At 37.9% G+C, this 27590-nt stretch overlaps 1 protein-coding gene across 1 annotated transcript in view; it reads right to left on the reverse strand.

Moving 5' to 3' along the window:
* The window catches only part of LOC118748174 (60S ribosomal protein L10-like), a 27577-nt gene extending 7918 nt beyond the window's left edge, over nt 1–19659 (reverse strand). The window contains exon 1 of the mRNA XM_036482539.1: nt 19470–19659. Within this exon, the coding sequence (XP_036338432.1) occupies nt 19470–19619 (150 nt within the window). The 5' untranslated portion in view covers nt 19620–19659. The remainder of the gene's footprint in view (nt 1–19469) is intronic.
* Nucleotides 19660–27590: the final 7931 nt, after the last annotated feature.

A 27590-nucleotide genomic window follows, 5' to 3' on the forward strand; every position in this document is an offset into this window, starting at 1 on the left:
GACTCGGTCAAAATCGCTTAGGCGGTTACAGCGCCAAATAAGAAGAACTAATACTTACAACATTTTCTTAACAATAAATAGGACTTTTTATATTACTGTTATTATTACAAAAATGTAGTTTTATTACATTTTCTTACATATACTGTGATAGTACATATTTAAGTTACCTAATTCTCTAAATTAAAATTGAATTTTATTTTTTAAACCGGTGGCAACCTTGGGAGGTTGCTTGGAGATAAAGCCTTTTCAAACCCATTTCCATTGATACCCATATTGCAGCAATTCATTTAACAAATGGAACAAAAAATTTTAACAGGTGGCAACTCTGTTAATGTTTTAACCTAGATATAAACCTTCTCCTCGCCGAGGCGAACACGTAAATATGCGTGTTCCTACAATCGGACCACGGCAAGATGGAGTCTATCGATGTCAAACGTTAAACAACTTCATTTTCTTTGTTTTGATGGAAGAATTGGATGTCCTCCCCTTATATATACTTACTTGATTTTAAACATTTACAATTCTATATGTCAAAACCCGACTTTTCTAAACATTTGGAGTTGAAATATTCGTAAAAATAACTTTTGGCCGCATAAATCGGCAAAATACCCCTATGTGCAGCGGTGACAATCCTGTGGAATTTACGCTCACCTACGTGAACGTCGGTTGGTGTGGGTAGGGCAGTGAAGGTGATTTCATTAACATGCGCGACGCCTTTCCAATCAACCTGGAGAAGTTGACGTAGTCGGCAGGTTTATCAATTGAGATGACTATGGGCAGATGGTCTGATGCTAAGGACAGCATAGGGTCTGCCGATCTACAGCAACTGCCCATAATTCTGCCGTTCATTGTACAGAATGTCGAATCGTCTATCTGCTCAGCTAAATGTGTTCCCCTACGATCATTCGACAGGCTTGAATGCCACAGTCACAACCTATCATACAGTTTTCACCTCTGAGCGGTGCACCTATTTAAGGGTTATATTCTGCTGGGCAGCTGGTGAAAGTGGGTTTATATACGTTAAATATGCCATTCCAGGATGGTATCCCTGCGGTCGATGTCTGCTTCGATACGACGATACTGCGCCGTGTGGCTCGTGATGAACGCTAAGCCCCCACCATTATATCGCTCGCGATCTCGACAGAGTTGAATTGCTGTGCAACTTCGTATCTTGGACCGCAGCTATTACTATTCCATGTCGACCCATGTGAAATTGCTATCCGAAGGCGAGACGGAATAATAGGATATCTCTTGAGGTCACCCAACGATTTTTAACACGCGCAAATGATATTTGAGTACAATAAATAATTTGGCATCAACCTCACGAACATATTGCACACCTAGATCTAAAGTGAGCTAACTCAAAATTCGGAGGGAAATTTAACTGCTTGTGGATCGTACGGATTCAACGCAATTAACACAAAAACAGGTATGACAGTAGTTTTTTAGTTAATGTATATAATTATGAAGAAAAAAATATTTCCATTAATTGGATGAGTCCTATGAATTCATTTATGTAAAAAAAATCTTCAATAGACAGAAACAGAAACTAAATTCAAATTTGTGGCGTTTTCTTTCCTACCGACAAATCTCATTGCCCGCTTCGTTCAAGCAGCAATAAAACAGCAACGAAAGGCAACACTTTTTCTGTAAAAGAAAATATCTTTGAACATGGACATATGTATCTGACTGAAAAAAAATAATAATAATTAACCGCATGTTAGAGCTTCGCGTCCGCTTATGGGAGACTTTTTTCACAACTAGACATGTTTTGAGTGTTCACGTCCGCTTATCGGAACGTCCAGGTATGGGAGGGCATTTTGTATGAAAAAAAAAAAAAAAATTGTTCGTTCCCAAGAATGTGTCCGCTTATAGTTAGAAGATGCCTACTGAAACCTTCAACCAAAATAATTCTCAAAAATCAACGGGATTTTTTAGCAAGTTGAAACTTGTACTTTATTATACTATAATTAAATGGACAGATTTTTTATAATTTTTGTACAGAGTTGAAAATCTAAATTTATATGGTGTTTGTTGTATAGCCAGTTAAGACTTTTACTACTACGCAGTACAAACATACGCAGGTCTCTGAAAACCCCTAATAAAATAAGCTGCGAACTCTTTTCTTATTAGTCGCAACCTTTGACCTTCGATATCTAGACAATTGCCCATAAATTGGTCTTGCACCCATTGACACTTTTGATCAGAATGACGTAAGCTACAAAATATCATAATTTGAGCTAATTCGACAGGGAGCCATTCTCCATGTAAATTGTGCGGGGTCCTTTGGTTGTTTTGTTGTTATGTTCACGACATTCTGTAATACGGTTTCCACACAGCACCCGGAATTACTTTGTTCGCTTCCCCAATTACGATCGCGAATTACCCCATTCCCACGAGCACATTCCTAATTCGATTTGACAGTTCTCTGTCTCTGGGTTTGGTTTTATTCTCTTCGCTACTAAATTGATGCAAAATGTATGTTATTGCTAAAAACTCATGTATAGAATTTACATTTCGCACTCAGAAATAGTTCCAACTTTGATTTGTCAACTGGTTTCGATAAATTTCCGATACAAATTAGAGACGGCAGATTTGTTCGTAATTTGTGTGGTGATTGGATCTGCATTATCAACAAATGAGGTAATCCAGTCTCAAAATTTTGTATGGCGAATTACGAATGAAAGAGCGAAAGGGGCCTGTTCGATTACAACTCGAACAAGCCCATCTACGTAATTGGGGTGCACGAACGAAATGGTTTCGAAAATGCTTTACTTCTAAAGGACATCAAATTCAATTTAAGTAAGGGAATATGGTAACTGAAATATGTATATCAATATGGGTATCAGCCAAAGATAAAATTGACAATATTTAGCAAGGAATAAGTGAAGAGTAAAAACATCCCTGAGTTAATTTACGAGTTCAGTAATTTAAAAGGAATGTGATCATAACAAATCACTGATTGACAATGTATGTATTTGTAATAAAATAACAAAAAAGATGTCGTAAACCTTTTGTTTAGACACAATTATCAGTTTAGTTTAACTAAATTTGACTTCACAAACAGGTGGCAACCCTCTTCATAATATTTGCAGGCTAAACCCTTCTTAATCCTCTTTCGGCTGACGCCCACATTGTGATACTCATGGCATAAAAAAACAATCACTCAGAACTATCCTGACATTAAATCATTTTTTAACAATTTATTATTGTCAATTTGCCTTAAAGAAGTTGCCTCTTAAAAATAACTAAAGATCTAAAAATGACAAAAAAAAAAAATTATATTTTGTTCGTTTTATTCATACATACCGGCGCCGGTTAGGTACAGTGACAGACTTTTATAAAAAAAAGTATAAGCATTAATTAAACAAAAGAAAAATAGCCAAAAACTATTCAAATTTTTCCCTTGACTTACATCAGCTGACCACAAGGGTATTTAAGTTTACGTATAAGCCTCGCCGATCACAAAACAGAGGCAATCCCAGAAGATAATTTAGGTAGGCCTTCTTAAGTAAAGCCATTCTAAGAGGCATACACAAGAAGGCCTGAAAAAAGTGCTTCCTTGCATGCCTTTTAGAAGGGCTTATCCATTTACATTTTACGCGAATGCATAAATTTATATTATTTAACATTACAAATAATTTCAAAAAACATTTTATGTTGCAATAACACATGTTTGATATAAACCGCAAGCAAAAATACATCAAATTAAAGAAGCAACTTTAAAAGAACTCCCCCAAAAGCCCTTCTGAAGTATGTCCTATAAAAGCCCTTCTGGAAGGCCTTCCACGGGTAGCGAAAGAAGAAGCCCTTCAATTTGTGCCAAAAAGGAGAAAGGAATGTAAGGTGGAAGGTCTCTTGACTCTCAGGGAGGCTTTTCGGAAGGGCTTTTAACTCCTGAAATTTATCTACTGGGATACGCCCAGGTGAAGCCGATGAGTCATAGCGATTAATCTTAGTATACAGAAAAGAGCAGAAAATATCCGTATTTACTTTTCTGACATGAACTTTTCCAAGTAATTTGCAACTTTGCTCCAATACGTTGAACAATTTATGTGAACAAATAACAAAATCATCGATAGCGGGAAACGGAAAATTCCGTTGGTAGATTCAGTAGCCGACATTCAGTAGCCAGTAGCCATACGTAATGCGAATTTGAGTATATTGGCCCATCGGCTATCAGTCGCCATACACAATAGGGCCATTATTAAATTCAACACTAAAACCATAGCAGAATAACCCAATCAGTCAGTCGATCGAGATTAGTGGTAGTTTTCAGAAACTGTTCTTTTTTTGTTGTTGTGAATACATTTTTGCAGTAAAATCGAAACATTGATTAGATAATAATAAAAATAAACTAACTAAGCGCACTCGTATGTTCGAGCTAAGTAATATTAATTAAGTAATTAATCCCAACGGCTTTTTACCCTCCATTCCCGCCCAACCGACACGAGGGGCGCAGTCCGCATGACGTACGGAACCTTTTTATTTGTTTAGTTTTTTGGTGCCGAGTAGTGGAAACAGGATTTTGTTAAGTGTCGAGATCTAAAACTATTCAGCTACAGAATCAAATTCATCAGCTGATTGGATATGCTAAATATAGTATTTCAATTATTGAGAGTGAAAATTATAGTTTTCTTTATAGTAAAAATCGAGTCCGATATACCAAACGTGCTGGAATGAGTCAAAATCTTGACATAAACAACGGAATGATTCGTTTAGTTCGAAATTAGTTTTGCATGGCTTCAAAAATAGAGGTCGAAAGTGTCTTGACACTCGAGGGCACATTAAAATTGACCTCAGCCAGAAGGGACGGGCTATTAATCAAGCCTGTCATTAATTTTACGATAAATATTATCCCTAGCATTTCTCTACGACTTGCGAGTGTAGGCAAATTTATGAGCTTTAGACAACTTGTGTTAGGGGGGGAGATTGTAATCTGAATCCCTGTTAAAGTCACGCAACGCAAAAAGCAAGACTTATTTTTGAATTGATTCAATCCGCTCTGAATGAACTTGGTAGCGGGGATTCCAAACAATAGATCCGTAATCTAGTATAGGCCTAACTAAAGTGGTAAAAAGAGCTTTTGTAACATAAGGATCTTTGAACTCTTTTGACCATCGCTTTACAAATGCAAAAACGCCTTTGGCTTTCTTGGCTGTAACATTAATATGATGGTTGAAATTGAGTTTGGAATCCATTGTGATACCAAGATCGACAAAATTGGATACCTGCTCCAGATTATAATTTGAAATTGAATAAACAGCTGGTTGAACAGCCCTCCGAGAGAAACACATAACTTTACATTTTTGAAGGTTTAGTGGCATATAGTTTGCATTACTCCAACTAACCACGTTGCTCAGATCCGCTTGTAACAAAGACCTTTCTTCGATAGAGGACAATGTTTTAAAAAGTTGCACATCATCGGCATACATTAAAATTTTTGAATGTTTTATTATAGAAGAAATATCATTAATGAATATCGAGAACAGAATCGGACCAAGGTGGCTTCCCTGAGGAACTCCTGAAAGCCGATTAGGTCGAGTTTACGGATGAGTAACGAGTGACATACTTTGTCAAAAGCTTTACTGAAATCGGTGTATATTACGTCGGTATGAGCATTTTCTCTAAAACCGTTTGAGACATGAGTTGTAAACTCCAATAAATTAGTGAAAGTAGATTTTCCTTTAGAAAATCAGTGTTGAGATTGTGAAATTGAAGAAGATATAGAATATATCAGCTGATTAACAATAATTGCTTCGAATAATTTGGGGATATCCGAGAGCTTCGCTATGCCTCGATAGTTTTCTATAGAGGACCTGCTGCCGTTTTTGTGAAGTGGTATTATGAAAGACTCCTTCCAGGCTGACGGAAAAACGCCATGTTTAAGTGACAAATTTAATAGAGTTGTTAAAGGCTCGCAGATGTTCTCAACGCAATTTTTAAGAAAACAGGTCGGAATATGATCAGATCCAGGCCTAAATGACGCTTTTAAGGTTTTTAAATAGTGTAAAACTTCATCGGAAGATATTAGTGGAATATAAGCAGAGTTGATTGGGCAACGGAAAGTCTCCACTTATAGGGAAGTCTACCGAATAATTGGACCTAAAGAACTGGGCAAACATGTTGGCAATGAGTTGGCTGTCGCTAGACACAGTGTTGCGATAATGCATAGCGGACGGAAAACCATGTACTTTACGCTTTGAATTTACGAAACCATAAAATGATTTAGGATTTTTAATTAAATTCTTCTTAATTTTACATAAATATGAATTATAACATTTCTTATTTAATGAAAAGTAGCTATGCCGCAAAATTGAGTACTTTACGTAATCACTGTGTAAGCCCGTTCTTTTATACAGTTTAAAAGGATGTGACTTTTTATTTTTCAATTTTTTAAGCTCTTTTGTGAAGCATAATTGTATTGGTTCTTCATGAACAATACAACGTTTTGGCACATACTTTCGAAACAAATTGAAAACAGTATCATTAAAGTGCTCAACGCTGCGCTCCACGTTATCTCTATATATTGGCCAAGATAACTTTGAAAGTTCTTTGTTAATTTTCCTGAAATTTGCTTTCGCAAAAACATATCTAGTACTTGAACTATACGACTTATTATTATGTATTTCATTTATGATTTCGTAGCTTAACTCAAGAGCGGGATGGTACGCATCCTCTGGCAAAACTAGGGGATCACACCGATTAATAGAGGCCTTCGGAACATCATCAACGTAAACAAGATCCAAGACCTTTCCAAACTTATTTTGACATATATTTATTTGTTTAAGGCAAAGTTCAGCTAACGGGTGATTTTTTTGAGGTTAGGATTTTCATGCATTAGTATTTGACAGATCACGTGGGATTTCAGACATGGTGTCAAAGAGAAAGATGCTCAGTATGCTTTGAAATTTCATCATGAATAGACTTACTAACGAGCAACGCTTGCAAATCATTGAATTTTATTACCAAAATCAGTGTTCGGTTCGAAATGTTTTTATCGACAAATTTTGTTCAGCGATGAGGCTCATTTCTGGTTGAATGGCTTCGTAAATAAGCAAAATTGCCGCATTTGGAGTGAAGAGCAACCAGAAGCCGTTCAAGAACTGCCCATGCATCCCGAAAAATGCACTGTTTGGTGTGGTTTGTACGCTGGTGGAATCATTGGACCGTATTTTTTCAAAGATGCTGTTGGACGCAACGTTACGGTGAATGGCGATCGCTATCGTTCGATGCTAACAAACTTTTTGTTGCCAAAAATGGAAGAACTGAACTTGGTTGACATGTGGTTTCAACAAGATGGCGCTACATGCCACACAGCTCGCGATTCTATGGCCATTTTGAGGGAAAACTTCGGAGAACAATTCATCTCAAGAAATGGACCGGTAAGTTGGCCACCAAGATCATGCGATTTGACGCCTTTAGACTATTTTTTGTGGGGCTACGTCAAGTCTAAAGTCTACAGAAATAAGCCAGCAACTATTCCAGCTTTGGAAGACAACATTTCCGAAGAAATTCGGGCTATTCCGGCCGAAATGCTCGAAAAAGTTGCCCAAAATTGGACTTTCCGAATGGACCACCTAAGACGCAGCCGCGGTCAACATTTAAATGAAATTATCTTCAAAAAGTAAATGTCATGGACCAATCTAACGTTTCAAATAAAGAACCGATGAGATTTTGCAAATTTTATGCGTTTTTTTTTTTAAAAAAGTTATCAAGCTCTTAAAAAATCACCCGTTATTTCCTTCAGAAGTATATTGTAACTATCTCTAGATGAAACTGGTACAACATCGGTGTCAATGATGTTCCATGAAATGTGTGGCAGATTTAAATCGCCCAAAACAATCATAGAATCGGATGCCGTAAGCATTGCATTTATGGTCTCAAGTAAAGAAACTAGCTGCATATATACTGATACGGCAGAATTAGGAGGGATGTAACAGAGAGCTAAATAAATATAAATCTTTCGAGCCTGTACACGTATACATTTAAATTCGGTATATTCAATGACAGGAACACTAACTTCCTCGGATGGTATCGATGAATGTACCGCAAAAAGAACACCACCGCCAATTCTGCCCTCGCGGTCACTCCTGACTCCTGTATATTTGATTCATTTGGAAGAATTTCGGAATTAAAAATATGAGGTTTGAGTCATGTTTCGGTCAAGGAAATAATATTATAATTGCAGTCAAAACCTTTTAAATATAAGTCAGTTAATTTGGTATTCAAACCTCTAACGTTTTGATAGTAAATACTTAAATTAGACTTGCGAGTTAGTTTTTTGAATCCGAATTAATATTAGAAATTTTAGCTACGTTATTATTACTTTTATTAGGTTTATACTCAAACTCGCGAACAAACGCCCCGGTCGGCCAAAATGAACTATTTAGTAGTGAATCAAAATCTGCAATTTTAAAAGATGAAATATCGCGATCGTATTTAAAATTAAATTTACGAATAAATACATCTTTAGTTCTAATTTTAGTCGATATGTACGACTTTATATCATCCGAAGAAGTATCTTTAGCAAATCTAGAGACAAAGATTGATTTTCTCGGAGGAATTACAACCAACTTTTTGGAAAAACCATTTCTGGACTGAATTTAAATAAATCAACTTCGGTTGATCTACATTTTTGACAAGACCAACGAAGACCCTTTCCCTCGTTAATAGCGTCTAACACCCTACCGCTCAAACCAACACATTTTATATGGGCAATCCCATCGCAGAGCCAGCATGACATATAGGAGTCGCTTTTAACGTGGCAATTGGTGTAAATACACGACATGTTTAAAATTATATTTAATTTTTAGGTTTTAAAAGCAAAACTGTTTTGAAAACGATTTATCAAACAGAGAACCAATCAGCTGGTAAATATCAGTTGGAAAGCTATGTAGCGAACAGTTTTAAATGCACTGTATATTTGACACCTAATAAACACAACGCAAACAGCTGTGTTAAAGATGAAACAGCAGAAATGACAAAAAAGACAAAAAGAGCAAAATCAATATGCACAAACAAAAACAATTGTACAAAAACAATAGGGGTATTCTCCAAATCTTGCAAAGCCATTGCACGTAGCACGGATTGCACGGATTGCATAAATTGCAAACACACAACAAGAAAATTCATGGGAAACAACATTTCCTATCGCTGCAAAATATGCAACGTCGAAACCCATGTATATATTTTGCAAAATAGCATAGCAAGATAATAGCGACCCTGTGCTAGTTGTTTTGTTGTTGGAATTGCTACATATTTCTCTCATTCCTCTCATCTCGCTCACTTAATTTTTTTTTGCTGTCTCTTGTTATTGTATCTGATACATAATTTCGCTGCTTGCTCCCCATGCATGCTACCACTTTGCAATGGGGTGTTCTCGTACTCTTCGAAATTTGGAATAGTATTTTTGCATTTCGTGCAATCCGTGCATCGTGCAAGACTTCGAGAATACCCCTAATATATTATATGAAACAAAATACTCGGAACATGCAATTAAGAACAGCCGTCATCGATTCGCCACTTCTCGCTCGCTATGTTTGAGTTCCGGTCGCTTAAAGAAGAATTTTGCATGCGAAAGCAACAACAAAGTTAGCTAGCACGGATAGACGATAGCGAGTTTGGTTGTACCTCATTGAGTTCGTTCGTTTCGCCACTCGCTAACTGATGGCGAATCGATGACGGCTAATATCAAGTTATATTAATCAAATTTACAGGAAATTTTAATATTTTACTTATCTTTAAATGATGTACCAGAAGTTAACACTTTTTTAAATTTCTTTCTTTATTAAGCGTAAACAGCTTTATAAAACACAAAATTTAAGCAGATCACAAACAACACAGCTTCACAGCTTTGACGTTTGCGTATTAGTACAATCATCGTAGAAGACTACCTTTGGCTATGGACTTACACTTGCGATCGGCTAATTAAGCCAGCAACGTTTTGATAAAGTTTGGTTATTTTTCGTTTGTTTATTCAATGTTTATTTATTTTTACTTAAAAGCCTAGCTCATTATATAATATGAACTATATATTTCCACATTTTAAAATTTGCAAAAATTCTGAAAAATCTGCAAAGATTAATTTTTCAAAGTATATTAAAAATTTTTTTTTTTTGAAAAAAAGCGTAAGTCAGAAAAAAAATATTAAAACTGAACGCGATTCTAAGAGACCTACCCAAGAAGAGCTGAAAAAAGTGCTTCCTTGCATGCCTTTTAAAAGGGCTTATCCATTTACAATTTACGCGAATGTTACAAATAAGTTTCAATAAACATTTAAGTTGCAATAACACATATTTGATATAAACCTTAAGCAAATACTTCAAATATGTATGATTTTTATAAATTGAAGAAGCAAATTTAAAAGAAATGCTCCAAAAGGCCTTCTGAAGTATGTCCTATAAAAGCCCTTCTGGAAGGCCTTCCATGGGTAGCGAAAGACGAAACCATTCAATTTGTGCCACTCCATGCAAAAAGAAAGGCGAAAGTAATGTAGAGTGGAAGGCCTCTCGACTCTCAGGACCCAGAAGATAATTTAGGTAGGTCTTCTTAGGTGAAGCCATTCTAAGAGGCCTACCCAAGAAGGGCTGAAAAAGTGCTTCCTTGCATGCCTTCTAGAAGGGCTTATCCATTTAGAATTTACGCGAATGCATAAATTTATATTATTTAGAATTACAAATGAATTCCAATAACACATATTTGATATAAACCTTAAGCAAATACTTCAAAGATGTATGATTTTTATAAATTAAAGAAGCAACTTTAAAGAACTCCTCCAAAAGGCCTTCTGAAGTACGTCCTATAAAAGCCCATCTGGAAGGCCTTCTATGGGTAGCGAAAGAGGAAGCCCTTCAATTTGTGCCACTCCATACAAAAAAGAAAGGAGAAAGGAATGTAGAGTGGAAGGCCTCTTGATTCTCAGGAAGGCCTTTCGGAAGGGCCTTTAACTCCTGAAATTATCTACTGGGATGCTTAAGCACTATCCCCGATAAAGAAATTGTTAGAGAACTCGAATCCCAAGGTGTCGTAGGCATATATAAGTTCACTAAGCTTATAGACGACAAACGCCAACCTTCCGGCGTAGTTTTACCGACTTTTTATTCCTACCACTTTCCGGAGTCGACCAATGTCTCCTGGTACAAAGTAAAAATCAAGGAGTATATCCCAAACCCGAGTAGGTGTAAAAGTTGCCAGAGACTTGGTAACACGCAGAAACATTGCAAAAACAACCCCTCTGGCGTCAACTGCAACTTACATCTCCACACGCCCGTCCAATGCATACGCACAAAGTGTGCAAATTGTGAAGAGCACCCCGCTAACTCAAACAAATATACAAAGTTTTTGCAACTAAAAGAAATTTTGAAAATAAAACTACAAAGAAAATGCTCTATGAAACAAGCAAAAGACATATACAGCTCACAAATACAACGCCCAATGATTTTCACCGCATACTCTAATATTACGCAAAATAGGCCTCCAGCAACCACATGTACTTCTCAAAATTCCATGACCCAATAACAACAAATAACACCACAGCACCAACAATATTACACGAAATTAGCGAAAAAACATCCTCCAACATAAATAAACCCACAACTACCAACAACTACACGTCCACAACCACCAGCAACGAAAGAAACATGTCTGAGGTTTTCTCTGATGCCGTCTCCCCAATCTCGCAACTTAGCCAAAACCTTTTGCGGAAAAATTACTATTTTCTATCTCACCTTAATAAAGGTGATTTAGATTCAAATTAAAAAAAGAAAAAATATATTAATTTCCATAATGGTGTTTAATATATTCCATTGGAACATAAATGGCTACTAAACCACTTCCAACTCACCAACAGTCCTTTCGATACAAGAAACACACTTGCCTGTAAATAATCATCGCACAATACCCGAAAACTACATTAGCTACTTTCACAATTAAACCAGGGTTGTTGCGAATATTCGCATTCGCATTCTCCACCGCGGAACTTCCGCGTAATTTTAAATTCGCTTTCGTATTCGCAATAATCAATGCGGAGCTTTTACGAGTATTGTGCAAGTGCACTGATAAAATGCTTATCTGGCAAACAAAAAATTATAGCCAACATTTTTTGCCTGTGGAGATGCTACGTTAAAACTGTCCACCTACGTCCCCCTTCTTTCGTAATTTAAAGTCAAAGAGTAAGGTAATAGTAGGTATTTCCACTTTTTCAATTTTTCTCAGATGGAAGCCCCAAAGCAATCACTTCAATTTGGTAAATTTGGAATGTCGGTAATTTTAAAAGAATTGCTTCAGTTGATAGAGGAAAAAATTTTAGAGTTGCCAGTTGCCGTCTGTAATATCGTTTCGGCAACTGCAAAACAACTGAAGTTCGGTTGCTATCGATAATCGACCCATTAAAGTCGACAAAAGATATCATATGATGTGTTTCCATTTGCTTATCTAATGTCTTCTCCGGAATTTGACGTGCTGTGAAGCTGTGAAAATCTGGTCAATGCACTATGGGCCAGCTAACGATAAAAATTGGCCAATATTCGTTATCTTATCGGAATGGCTTAAAACTTGCTACGTGGGGTTTTTAGGGTCAGTGATACGAATCTGAAGTTAGATTTTAAAAATTCAAAATGGTGGACAATATTGTGCAAAGTAATCGGATTGGCTTGAAACTTGTTACTCTATGATTTTGGGCTCACAGATCACGAGTTTGAAGTTAGATTTCAAAAATTCGACATGGCAAATCCGATACAGCCAGGATAAAAAATACACCTGTAGTCAGCCTACATAAAATGTAGTTTCCTAAGCCTACCACTTTTTGAATGTTTTGGCATGTTTTTATATTTTTGAACTTAGCTTTTTGTCATTACAAATTACGAATTTAGACTTCGCTTTTTTATTTTTTTTACTTGTTTTTGTCTTTTATATTTCATTTTGGTTACAAATTACGAGTTCAGGCTTCACTTTTTTATTTCTTTTTGCATTTTCATTTTGATTGGTAGAAGTGATAGCTATTTCGGAAATCACCACATTTCCTCATCATTTTTCAAATTATTGTTGCTTTACCACAATAAGTTTTCATTAAAAACGGCCTCGAGCTCAATAAAAATTGTTGAATATAATTGTTATAAGGCCATAAAATAACAAAAACAATTAACTTAAGGATGAGCACACCTAAAAGTTAAACATTCTAATAATAGAAAAATTAACAAAAACCAATAAAACCAAAAACCACACGATCAAGTGAATTGCAGCGGAATAGCTGCGCTTGATTGTAGTTGGCTTAGCAAGTGAAATAGTGGAAATAAGCAACAAGAATTAACGAGGCGAACTGACACTGTCAGCCATTCCACGCTACTAGAAGATAGAGGCTTCCTCTCTCCTACAGAGGCTCAAACGGTGGTCGGAAAATTATGAGTGGTCGACACTCGTCGGTAATGTTTAGAGACAAATCGAGCAAACTTAGAAAAATAAAACAGGGGGTTCCACAGGGTAGTGTCCTTTCCCCGCTACTGTTTAATTATTACATTTCAAAGCTTCCTCAACCACCAAAGGGTGTCAATATTGTCTCCTATGCTGACGATTGTTCGATCATGGCGTCTGGGAATGGAATTGATGAGTTGTGCTCGAAAGTAAACGGTTATCTTGCCGAACTTTCTCGCTTCTTCACTGCAAGGAGCCTTGCCCTATCCCCTGCGAAATCCTCGGCAACCCTATTCACACCTGGACGAAGGAGGTCAGACCGCAACTGGGTATTCACGTTGATGGCGCAACAAAACCGGCGGTGAATAACCCGAAAATTCTCGGAGTTACCTTCGACAGTCTGCTCTACTTCTCGGTGCATACAACCGCAATTGTCAACAAATAACAGAACCGCAACAATATCCTCAAGTCGCTGGCCGGCAGCACTTGGGGCAAAGAAAAAGAAACGTTGTTGGCAACATACAAGGCGATTGGCCGGCCGGTTCTAAACTATGCAGCGCCCGTGTGGTCGCCTGGGACTAGCAGGACGCAGTTTTTCTACAAGTAGCTTGTGGAACAAACCTAATACAATGCCCACATACATGGTCATCCCAAAAAACAGCTGCTTGCAGAAGAGCCCTCGCCAAGGCACGTCAGGAGGCATCTCTACGAACTGACGGACGAAGTCCAGAGGTTTATTAAACAACCTCTGGACCCGTAAACTTACCGACAGGCCCTGAACGGTATTCACAGGGAATCAGTCTCGAGTTATGTAGACTCCCGCCCTGTGAATGCCTTTCTAGGCACACAACCACCGGACGTGGACGGGACAGAACTTTGTCTGCCTCGGGAGACCCGCACTACAATAGCCCAACTTCGCTGTGGCTATGGCAGCAGGCTAAACTCTTACCTGAGCAGAATCAATGAGGATGTGCCCAACCAATGCCCGGCATGTGGAGAGTCGCCACTTGACTCTCGGCACCTCTTCACATGCCCTGAGAACCCCGCTCGGCTGACGTCCCTGTCCCTATGGACAGACCCTGTGGAAATCGCACAATTCCTGGGCCTCCCCCTAGCTGAAATGGACGACAACGTTGACGGACGAACCGACCCGAGCGGGGCTTAGTAGCCGCTACAACAACAACAGGCTGTACGCTTCTTAGGGCTGCCGTTAGTGGAACTTGACGACAACGACTGAGATATTAACCGATCTGGGCGGGGTTCTTGTAGTCGCTCCAGCAACAACCAACTAAAAACTTTTCACAGTCGCTTATTGCACGGGAAATCGACATTCGCAATACCATGGAAAAGCGATAATCGAATAATAGTCGTTTATCTACTACTAGTCGACACTCGCAATAGGGGTGGGACTACCAGTAAATGCCATTCAAGGCCTGTCGATATGCTATCGGGTCCAGAGGTTGCTTTGTGAACCTCTGGACTCCGTCCGTCAGTTCGTGTAGTGCCATGGCGAGGGCTCCGCTGCAAGCAAGTGTCAGACAGATCCAACTCTACTAGGACTGTTCTCTCACAGGGGCGGTTGCAGTTTAGGGCAGGTGTTATCTGATTGTTTAGCGCTTTAGTGCACTTTACGGAACCCATGCTGATACATCGCCGGGGCCAGGTGGTTCGTGTAATGCGGGAGTAGCAAGGCCTCTAGTGTCTTCGCTACCTCCAGTGTCTTCGATTTTTGCTATTTATTTTAGTTAGGTCTTTATAAAGATATAATTTATTCTTTAACAAAGACTTAAATAAATGCAAGTTTCAAACTATGTGCAAAATTTCTGAAAAATTCCACAAACTTTCGTAAAGGGTTTTAATTAGATTTATTAGACAGATTTTGACTGTGCAGTTTTGTAGCCCACTCAATTTTAGTATAACAAAGTGCAAGTTGGAAATAGCTAGGGCTTACCGTTGATTTCTGGAATTATTTTTGTTTGAAGGTGTAGCTATTTCTAAGCTGCACATTATTATACTTAAATTGAGTGGGCTAAAAAACTGCATGCTGAAAATCTTCCTAAGAAATCGAATTAAAAAGCTCGATATTTTTACGAAAGTTTGTTGAATTTTTTTAAATATTGCACAGAGTGTGAAACTTAGATTTATTCACCCCCTTATTCTAGAACCCGAATTTTCGTAATTCGTAATTCGTAGCTACGCTACGAAATACGAAAAATCCACATGCTGCAACCTTTGCGGAAACATGTGCAGCATTGCCAGCTATCAGTTGTTTTTCGAAGATAGCTGAATGAAGGAAAACAAAGTGGAAAGGAATTAAAAAAAGAAACACTCATCATGTGCTTGTGTATTGTAAAATTGGTTAAATTTACATATTTTGAGGAAAATTATGGATTCTGATGTATTTGCAATTATAGCAGCAGAGTAAGCGGGCGCTATGGTAATGGATTCACAAAGGTATGCGGAGCTGTCGGGCATAGTAACCATGGGCGCATCTATGTCAGCTTCTGGTTGAATTGTTGAACCACAAGCCAGAACTCCCTCCTCCTATGCCTGAGGCTCTGGTTCTCAATCCAGTTAATGCAATAACAGCTTCTTCCAAGCCATTGAAAACATGCACTTTGTTAGGTCCACCACCTGTTGCATTTGCTTCTGCCTTCGGCCGCGCTTAGGGATTATAACCCTTACTAAGTAGAATTCTCTTTTCTGTGCATATCACTCCGGCTACGCCGTCCACAGTATTTTTGCGCAGAACCCACATCGAAATTTGCAAAAAAGTGCATAGTGCAAACCGAGTTTATTAATAAGCTAGTGGTAGGAAATTTGAAAAATTTATCTTAAATAAAATGTGAATCCTTTGATTACACGTGTATGTTAAAGTTTTTGGATTCGGGTTATGCGTTTGGACACAACAACCGAAAATCGTTGTACATTAACTAAACCGGACCCAAGTTTCTCGATAAGGGGCAACAAATATTCTTTTTTGCTCGTTTATATAAAGCTATGGATAAAAATATATGTATATGCGAAAGGCAAATTCGTCTGTTTAAATGAACACCACCAATATTTCTTGCAAACACACATCGATTTACATCTTTTATTTCCCCTCCGACACAGAATTGTTTTCGTACAAAAAAAGCTTACTCGATCGTTTTTAGGCATGCCATTGTTACGAATTTCGAAAGTTCGAAAATATGATTCGGATTGCAGCATACTATTTCTACGATTCGTAGCAAAATCCGAATACGGAAGAGTTGCAGAATAGGGGTGTAAGTCATTGTTAAAGAATAAACTATATTTGTATAAGAAAATAACTAAAACTAAGTAGCAAAAAGTTAAATTGTTTAAACTTGTCAATATGAGATGCGATTATAATAGGAGTGTTCGCTATGCAACTGCCAGTAAGATTTAGCCGGTAACAAAATAAGGTACCTTACTCTCCCAAAGAGAGAAACTTACTAAGTTTTGCGCGAACAGGAATTAGCAAACATTTGTAAGCTTCACTGCCAGCTGGCGTCCACGGTTGCATTTCGAGCATAATAAATTTTTTTAATTATTTCAGGTGGAAAACAAAACATGACCTATACGTATATTTCTTATTATTCTGACTTTCTTCAACATACGCTTCAATTTCTTTGTGGAAGTCACTGTCGGATTTCCTATATCGACAGTGGTGTCGATACTGAGTACCTTTCAAATGTTTGGAATTAATTAAATTAATTGAATAAACAAATATTTACATACTTCTTTCATTAGTAAATCGCAACAAGATTATCAAATTTCCAATTTAACCAACTTGTTGATTCAAATTAATTTTTGACAAACTAAGTGCAACAATTATTAATAATCGTTTCTCTTGTAAATAAATAAATAAATAAATAAAATTTTTTTTGATTGTGTTTTTGAGCTCTAGACCTAGGGTAAATAAAACGATTGGATGTCTTAACTTCCTTTTTGTTTATTACTGTCGATATTTCGCCTTTAATCTAAAGGCATCCTCAGGACTGCAAAAACACAATATGAATACATATACTAATAATTATTTACACAACGCACAACAAAACATAACTTACAATCTTGGCCTTGCCTGGTCGACTAAACATATGCGCGAAAATGCATTAACAAACAAACTTGGTGACAATAGGTATAAACATGAAAATGTAAACAATTCAAAATACAGTAATCATAAACAAAAAACATACAAACAACAATACATGAAGCGATGAACAGTAAGACGAAGAATTGTATGTATGTATCATCCCAACATTACATTATTATTGTCAGGTGTTCAGGAAAAAACGAATCGTCGGTCCGATAGCAACATTTCTGTATGTTGTATGTTTTTTGTTTATGATTACTGTATTTTGAATTGTTTACATTTTCATGCTTATACTTATTGTCACCAAGTTTGTTTGTTAACGCATTTTCGCGCATATGTTTAGTCGACCAGGCAAAGCTAAGATTGTAAGTTGTTTTGTTGTACGTTGTGTAAATAATTATTTGTGTATGTATTCATATTGTGTTTTTGCAGTCCTGAGGATGCCTTTAGATTAAAGGCGAAATATCGACAGTAATAAACAAAAAGGAAGATAGATAAGACATCCAATCGTTTTATTTACCCTAGGCCTAGAGCTCAAAAAAACAATCAAAATATTACAATAAACGGCCAGAAAACAAAAACCTAACCAATAAAAACATTTTTACAAAAATTCAACCGTGTGCCACAATCCTGCTTGCAAATTCTTACTGGCAAAAATTTTCCCAGCACGAATTTGCAACTTCCCCTCCAAATGAAATGTCAAAATTGTGCTCTCTCCTTGCAAATTTTACTGGGTTTTTGGCTAAACGAACACGATTTGGTAACAATTGGTACCAACTTGTACAAATTTTTTGCATAGCGAGCACTCTAATTATGACGCGGGGTGTAGCTACCATATTTTTAACCGACTTCACAAAAGGTAAAAGGTTATCAATTCGTCCGAATATTTTTTTTCGCATATCTTTGGACCACGTTATAATATATCCCAAATATCCCAAAAAATCCAGCTTTTTTGAATTCATGGAGGAAAAACTTAGCGAAAAAAAGTTACACTCCACAAGTGAATGCTATTATCAAAATAAGGCAATTTTAGGAAAAACCTCATTCTTAACAAAATGTCTGCCCATTGAAATATTGGAAGGTAAGTTCTTAATCCATTATAACTCACAGGTTAGTTAATACTTTGTGCCCATATTGTAGATTCATGCGAACGAGATGGAGGAAATAGCAACCTGTGCCGTTCACTATCTTTGCATACCAGCTTGCTCAACAGAATCCGAACGTACGTACAGCAAAGCTGGAAACATAATTTCGGATAGGCGCGCTACATTAAAGCCCAGCATATGTACTAAATATTCTTGTTATATATACTATTTCTTAAAAAAAAACTAAAGATAACGTTTTGATGTAAAATCTTATTGATTTAAAACTATCGGTATGTTCTGCAAACCGGACGATTTGAAATCGGTGCGATTAACAAAACCTATTTTGGAGATTTCTTAAGAAAAAACAAAAAATTTACACTAAACCAATGGATATGACATCAATCCTCTATTTCAAGCAGTTTGTATTATAAATATTCATTACTTTCATCACAAACATTCAAAAAAATGTTGCAAATCGCAACGATCTCAAATCGTACGATTTGAAAAACATACCTGCTAGATTATACAAGTTACTACTGAAAATTCGATTTTAATCGATGTTAATCGATGTTAATCAACAAATTTTGTTAAAAGATCGATGTTGTAGAAATCGATTTTTTTGCAGCTCTATGGGTAATGTCTTACGAATACAAAGTAACGCTCCAGTTCTGAAAGTATTCAACGCGGGGTGCGATGCTGGTTATAGAGGAATGCCTCCTCTGCGATGGAAAGACCAGGCGGAGAAGGACTTGGCTCATTTGGCGTAAGCACAGAAGAGGAACGACTTGCTTGCTCTGTTGGAATCGGCCAAAATCGCATTAATTTATACTTAAGCATAATCCTACGTAGCTTTTTTATACATATAATACAATACTAACCTTTTGACGTCCGGGAAATTTGAACTTGGCGCGACGAAGAGCTTCCACTACTTGAGCTTTGTACCGGTCGCTTGACCGAACTGACATTATGGGTTGTCCGATATGAACACGGGCAACGGTCCCCTGAGGTTTGCCAAAAGCACCACGCATTCCAGTCTGAAGCCTGCAAAATCACTATTTTAATAAAAAGTCTCTGCTATTATTATTTAGTTCAGATGCAATAATCAGTTATAGTCAAAAATCATTAGGATCATATCCCAGTGCTCAAAATATGTTTCATCATATTAATATCATTTGTTAGTTGCAAAGTTTCAATTGTATACATATACATAAGTTAAATTGCCGTCGTAGCAGCGCAGTAGTTATCTCTTATTTGTAAACGTATGTTTACTGCCGCATATCTAAACGGCATAAAATATGTGAGCCGTTCAGTGTGTAGGGTAATTAAACTGTATGTTTTTACACTTTTTAAATTCTTGAAGTTAAACTTATTGTTCTATAAATTTTTTTGTTATTGGAAAATACCATGGTGGAATAATAACAAGGTGTTGTCAGTAGCGACGTGTTTGTTGTAATTTTGACAAGATCGGCATGCTTATTTTCAGTGCTTCCGATCTTAATTTTTATACTACTATACGTTGGGAAATAGTATCTAAAATACTCCATTTTAGTATTTCGTTTTATAGCGATTTTTAAAGAACTTGGTGTTTTCAGAACGATATTAATATTTAAAATTGCTCCTCAAAATATAAAATATAAAAGATATCGTGGTTATCAAAGGAAAAATACGTACACAAAAATCGTATGGAAAGGCGATTTTTTTATATTAAATATCTTTTGCTGCATTGTCATAATATCGAGCCAAATGGACTACTGATACACTAGAATAGAGCGGCAGCACGGTTAGATTACGATTTCGCTTATATTATCGGTATTTATGTGTTTTAATCTATTTAAAAAATCATATACAGTGTTATAGGAAATTTCTTTATTTTACGGCCTTTACTTTTTCATAACTTACAATATATGTCCAAGCTGTGTGGAGCTAACGATACAAACATATATTCAGGCTTATAAGCTTGTAACTATACATTTTCCTACATTTAATTTGAAATAGTATGCACAAACGGATTAAAAGTAATAAATAATTAGTACCTTTTCTACTACTTTAAAATGCGTGACCGGAATAGACCTGCCGAAAAAGTGAGGTTAAGTTACTGACAACACCTTGTTATTATTACACCATGGGAAAAGACAATTTTTGATTAATACTTTAATTTTCAACAAGAGCAAACAATAAAGAAACAACAATTTTAAATTAAATATCATATTTAGATATATTGGCGATCCTAACAGGAGCTGCAGAACACTTGCACCTAATTCAAACTTTGTTGAAGAAATTGAATTTAACGTTCCAAGAAGTCCATTCGAACAGTTCACTATTGGGATAACCTCAACTAGATACACAAATTCCGCCTGGAGTAACTCGATATTATTGGCGATACTTTTTTCTGAATTTATTTGAAAACTACGCCTTTTGGACATTAAGCGCTGCTATCTATCAACTATAAATTTTATTCCGCTGTGAAGTACCAGTCACATAATGTACATATTTAAATATCGTCACTGAGAAGCATACCAACTATCAAACCTCTCTTGACCCATTTTCTGGCTTCAGTGCCACAACAGCACTGAAGAGGAGAAGTGTGAAGGAAGAAGTAAAACAACATTGTTACCACTATCATTGAACTTGCACCGTAATAAAACTAGCATACACAGTGAATTTGCAAGAACATTACAACGTCGATAATATTTACAATCATCTATTGCGCAACAAGTGAAACAGTTACAAGTGCAGCATTACATCTCAATACGTACATTCTGCACCATTTGAATTTTCTTTATCGCCGTTGTCATTGTAACCTTAAACAACGTACGCTCACCTGCATATAGAAATTTCAGTGTTGCTGTCACAGGTAACAAAAGAATAAATTAGTAGTTGTTTTTATTTTTTTTTTTTAAGTTCGTGTCTGAAGTCTTTAGTTCAATCATTCAGCTTTTGTGAATATTTTATAATATACTCTTCAACTTTGTTTATTTGTTTAAACAATCAAATTTATTAACAAGAAGAGATTTATCAGTCTACCATTATACGTACACGCAACTTTACAACAACAACAGAAAATCAACATGAAAACCCATACTTAAACATTTCACAAAGTATACAACCTAATGGGTTTCCAAATGAAAATAACTTGCGAATTTATCAAAATCTATTAAGTTGCCTTATTTTTGGGAAGATGGGACAATTCGAAATTAACAATATATGTGATGATAATATCAAATTTCAAAACATTTTAGTCGTTCTTGAAATAGTCAATTTCTAAAATTATTGATGTTATCAATCCGCCTCCTAACAAATATGAAACAATTAAGAAAGTATTATGTGAAAGATTTTCTCTTAGCGAAGAGAAGAGGTTAGAACAAATACCGAACAAGGTGATCGGTCACCATCAGAACAAATACAAATTAAAAAATTCTTGTAATAATCAAAGTACTGAAGAAATTAGTTCTCTTGCAGATAAATTATTTGATTTGATAAACCCCAATCGTCTAAATCTTTTAATGTAGCTAGCGTAGAAAATAATAAAAATATTCTTGATCAATGCATTAGAAATTTAACTGAGTTAACTTTTAAAAATTGATCAAGGTTTAAGATGCGATTTTGAATTACCTTTCATATTAGCGGATATTTCAACACCAATCATAGGCGCAACTTTTTAGAGAAATTTGGTATATTAGTTGATATTAAAAATAGAGAAATTACTGATTCAACAACAAAATTGAAAGTTTCTGGATCATCTGGTTTTCGTGATATATTTTCAAAAAAAGGATACCAATTTCTAAAAATAAATTTTATAAACTTTTAATGACTTTCCTTCAATTACTTGTGAACCAGTTTACACTAAACCAGTGCAACACCAAACGGTTCACAGAATCGAAACAAAAGGAGTGATACCTTTCTCTAAATTAAATTAAATTTAAAATAGCAAAAACGGAATTTTTTAGTTAAAATAGGTATATGTAGACCTTCACACTCTCACATTGCATCTCCTTTACATTTAGTTCCTAAAAAATAACCAAATGATTGGAGACCTTGTGGAGATTACAAGACTTAATTGCATTACTATTCCAGATCGTTATCCGTTACCTCACATTCATGATTTGACTATTGATTTAAAGAACAAACATACACTTAGGTCTCTTTTTATGCGGATTTGAATTTATGCGGGTTTTCAAACCATTACTTCGCAGTAGCGATTTTGCTTTTTTGAGTTTTTATTACTTTTTTCAGTGTGTAACAGACAATGCTTCTGATAAATAATTTGTCTTTGTATTCTTACATAATAATAATAATAATAATAGATTGGCGCTTACACATAAGTGGAGCTTCTCCTCCAATTTGTGGTGTGCGCCTTGATGTTGTCACACAAAGGGGAGGGACCTACAGTTTTACGCCGACTCCGAACGGCGATTGTATTTTTACTAGAAGCTGTTTTTCATAGCAGAAATACACTCGGAGGTTTGCCTTTGCCTGCCGAGGGGCGACCGCTGTTAAGAAAAAACCTTTTTTTCTCATTTTTTTTATGTATTCTTACATAATTCATGTATTTATTGAGGTATCTTTTATTATTTTTTTGGTTTAAATACAGTTAAAATTTTATTTATTTCATTAATGTTCGGTTTTACATGGAATAATAAGTGTTGAAGTGAAGAAATAAATAGGGATTTTTTGCTTAATAATGCCTCACTGGATTTTTTTATGCGGTTTTTTAGAATTTTTTACATGGGGTATCTGAATTTATGCGGTTTTTGAAAATGCTGGAACGCATCCCCTGCTTTTGTATGAAAGTAAAGAACTTTTTTATGCGGATTTTTTTTTTATGCGGCTTTCTGAGGAACGCATGTACCGCATAAAAAGAGACCAAGTGTATATGTATTTTCAAAAATTGATCTTTTTCTTGCATATCATCAAATACTGATGGCTGAAGAATATATACATAAAACAACAATTACTACACCGTTTGGAATGTTTCGAGTTCCTGCGGATGCCCTTTGGACTACGAAATAGTGCACAAACATTTCAACGTTTTATTAACGAAGTATTTTCAGGTTTAGAATTTGTGTTTGTCTATATTGAGGATATTCTTGCTGCAAGTGATAATGAAGTTCGGCATATTGAGCATTTAAAATCTGTTTGTGGCCCCCTGCTGCTAAAACAGAGCATCCTCCACGGCTAACCCCAGTCCACCTGAGCAGTCCTACACAAACACCACAGCACAACAACATAACACAATAGACCACACCACAACCGCGACAGACCTCAGAACACACACAACCGCACCACCACGCACACGCCGCCGCCAAACACTCTTGGTTCCTCCTACAATCAGCACGGTATGTCAGACCAGGATATTCCGTAATTTGAAATCAGTCAAGTGCAACACCTGCCTTGACTGGTATCACTTTAGGGCATGTTCAGGTCTGCGCATCACGCGAGACTGGACGAGGAACTTCGAGGGCCCGTGTTGCGCTGCACGGTCGCAAACCTCAACCGCGGCGCCACCCACCACGACCACAGGGCGGCAACCACCTCAGCAGCGCGAACAGCCAATGGCGACACGACCACACACCCCGCATCACCACACGTCTCCCGAACCACATGAAGCTCCTTCAATTTAACTGCAACCGGCTTCAGAGCAAGATCGAGGAGATAACCGTCTTTATGGGAAGGCATGGTATACTGATAGCTGCGGTCCAAGAGACGAAGTTGCACAGCAATTCAACATTGTTGAATTGTGCCGGGTACAACGTGCACCGTTAATGGTAGTAGGTGACTTTAATGCGCACCACGATCTTTGGCACTCAAGCCTGTCAAACGATCGTAGGGGAACAGATTTTGCTGAGCAGATAGACGATTCGTCATTCTGCACAATGAACGACGACGCACCCACCAGGATTATGGACAGCTGCTGCAGCTCGCCAGACATAACAAACAGCATATCATGGCGACCTATGCTGACTTTGGCATCAGACCATCTGCCCATAGTCATCTCGATCGATAAACCAACCGACTTTACTTCCGCGGAGCATCGAACCTATATCAACTCCTCCAAAGCTGATTGGATAGGCCTCGCGGAATTTACTGAAAACACCTTCGCTGCTCTCCCCACACCAACCGACGTCCACCTTGGTGAACGTAAGTTCCGCAGGGCTGTCACCGCTGCTGCAGCTTGCTTCGTACCGGCAGGATGCATCACTGACCCACCCCCCAAATTTCCATGCCGAAGCGGCTGTTCTAGCCGACTAGCGTGACAGCCTCCGTCAGGCCGATCCCGGAGATCCCCGTATCAGGGATCTCAACGTGGAGATTCGGCAACTAGTGAACGTACATAAGCGGAAGAAGTGGGAAGAATATCTGAAGACCTGTAACTTCACCTCTGGTGTGAGTAAGCTTTGGTCAACCGTGAGGTCACTGTCCAACCCGGCGAAGCACGACGACAGAGCAGAAATTTCTTTCGGCGACCATGCCTCGTCGGACCCGGAGCGATGCGCGAGCTACTTTAGCCGGTAGTTCATACTGCATCCTCCGGTGGACAAAACCAAGCATCGAGTGACCAGAAGGTTGCACAAACAACTAACAAATTGTGCCCCCCTTGCTTTCACCTGCGGTGAAGTTCAGGTGGCCATCGGGAAGGCGAAAGCCTCCAAAGCCATGGATCCTGCGGGAGTAGCGTACCTAACGGAGGTCCTCAATTTGTCTATGGCCACTCTCATCATCCCAGACATCTGGAAGGTGGGGAGAGTGGTCCCACTGCTAAAACCGGGGAAACCCGCCAACAAAGGAGATTCGTATCGACCTTTAACACTCCTTTCCCCGGTAGCGAAAACACTTGAGGCCCTGCTGCTCCCGTACTTCACGAACCACCTGACCCCAGCGAAGCATCAGCATGGTTTCCGTAAAGTGCACAGTACAACAACAGCACTTAACGCCATAAACACTCAGATAACTCGTGGCCTTAACCGTAACCGTCCCTGTGAGAGAACGATTCTAGTAGCGTTGGACCTGTCAAAGGCTTTTGACACTGTCAGCCATTCCACGCTACTAGAAGATATAGAGGCTTCCTCTCTCCCACAGAGGCTCAAACGGTGGTCGGCGAATTATCTGAGTGGTCGACACTCGTCGGTAATGGTTAGAGACAAATCGAGCAAACATAGAAAAATAAAACAGGGGGTTGCACAGGGTGGTGTCCTTTCCCCGCTACTGTTCAACTTTTATATTTCAAAGTTCCCTCAACCACCAGAGGGAGTCTCGATTGTCTCCTACGCCGACGATTGCTCGATGAATGGAATTGATGACCTGTGTTCGAAAGTAAACGGATATCTCTCCGATCTTTCTCGCTTCTTCACTGCAAGGTGTCTAGCCCTCTCCCCTACGAATCCTCTGAGAATTCACGTCGATGATACACCAATTCCGACGGTGAATAACCCCAAAATACTCGGAGTAACATTCGACAGCCTGCTCTCCTTCTCTGCGCACTCAACCGCTATTGTCAACAAACTACAGAGCCGCAACAAAGTCCTCAAGTCGCTAGCCGGCAGTACCTGGGGCACAGACAAAGAAACGTTGCTGGCAACATACAAGGCAATATGCCGGCCGGTTTTAAACTACGCAGCACCAGTGTGGTCGCCGGGGACTAGTTGACGCAGTGGATGAAGCTACAGGCAGTACAAAACACAGCACTCAGGACAGCGACCGGATGACACCAGAACACCACCCCCAGGCGAAAATGCTCCCAATTAGGGAGCCTAACACGATGCTCTGCAAACAGTTTCTGGTTGGGAAGCAACAGATGTGGCAGACAGCTGCTTGCAGAGGAGCCCTCGCCAAGGCACGTCAGGAGGCATCTATATGAACTGACGGACGAAGTCCAGAGGTTCATTAAGCAGCCTCTGGACCCGTCAGCACACGGACAGGCCATGAACGGCATTCACAGGGACTCAGTCTCGAGTTATGTAGACTCTAGACCTGTGAATGCCGAATGAATGTCCGAATGACTCGAAACATCTCTTCGCATGCCCGGAAAACCCTACAACCCTAACGGCGTCGTCCCTGTGGGCCGACCCCATAGAGGCTGCACGCTTCTTGGGGCTGCCGTTAGTGGAACTCGACGACAACGACTGAGATATTAACCGATCTGGGTGGGGTTGTTGTAGCCGCTACAACAACAACAACAACAACAACAACAACAACAACCACCCTTGGTCCCTTACCTGTGTCAAAAGAAAATCGTTACATTTTAACATACTATTGATAGACATACACGTTGGCCAGAAGCATATCCACTTAAGGATATTTCTGCAAATTCCATAGCAACAGCATTTGTTCAAAATTACGTTCCTCGTTTTGGCATTCCTCTTTCTATAACAGTAGATCAAAGATCAGAAATTGTTAGGATCACACAAAATTCATTCGTCTCCATATCATCCCCAATCAAACGGGATGATTGGAAGATTTCATAGGACATTAAAGACTGCTATTGCTGCTTCGGAGTGCTACCCACTGGTCTGAAATTCTTCCTTGGATATTATCAGGACTACGTACGTCTATTAAAGAAGATTTAAAATGCTCTCCTGCAGCATTAGTTTATGGACAAATATTAAGATTACCTGGTGAATTAGTTGCTACGAACAGTTATAATAATGAAGTTGATAATACAGATGAAACACTTTCTAAGCTAAGAAAATAAATAATAGATCAAATAAATGTTAGATCAAAGGTTGTATGTACATCACAATGAAGGACACTCTGTTGTTCCTAAAAATTTGGATACTTGTGAGTACGTTTTTGTTAAAGTTATTCAGAAGTCAAACTTGCAATCACCTTATGAAGAACCATTTAAGTTGTTTCGAAACATAATCAGGGCTATCACGGAATCCATCGTAGAAAATCTACGAATTCAAATGCCCGCTACGAATACGAAAAAATTGCTATCACTGAATCCGAGTGAACTCGAAAATATCGTTGCCAGCTTCGAATGCTGATTCGAAATCAGTTAG

The sequence above is a fragment of the Rhagoletis pomonella genome, unplaced genomic scaffold (genome assembly GCF_013731165.1).
Source record: "Rhagoletis pomonella isolate Grant_MI unplaced genomic scaffold, Rhpom_1.0 Rhpom_scaffold_00001, whole genome shotgun sequence".
Lineage (NCBI taxonomy): Eukaryota > Metazoa > Arthropoda > Insecta > Diptera > Tephritidae > Rhagoletis > Rhagoletis pomonella.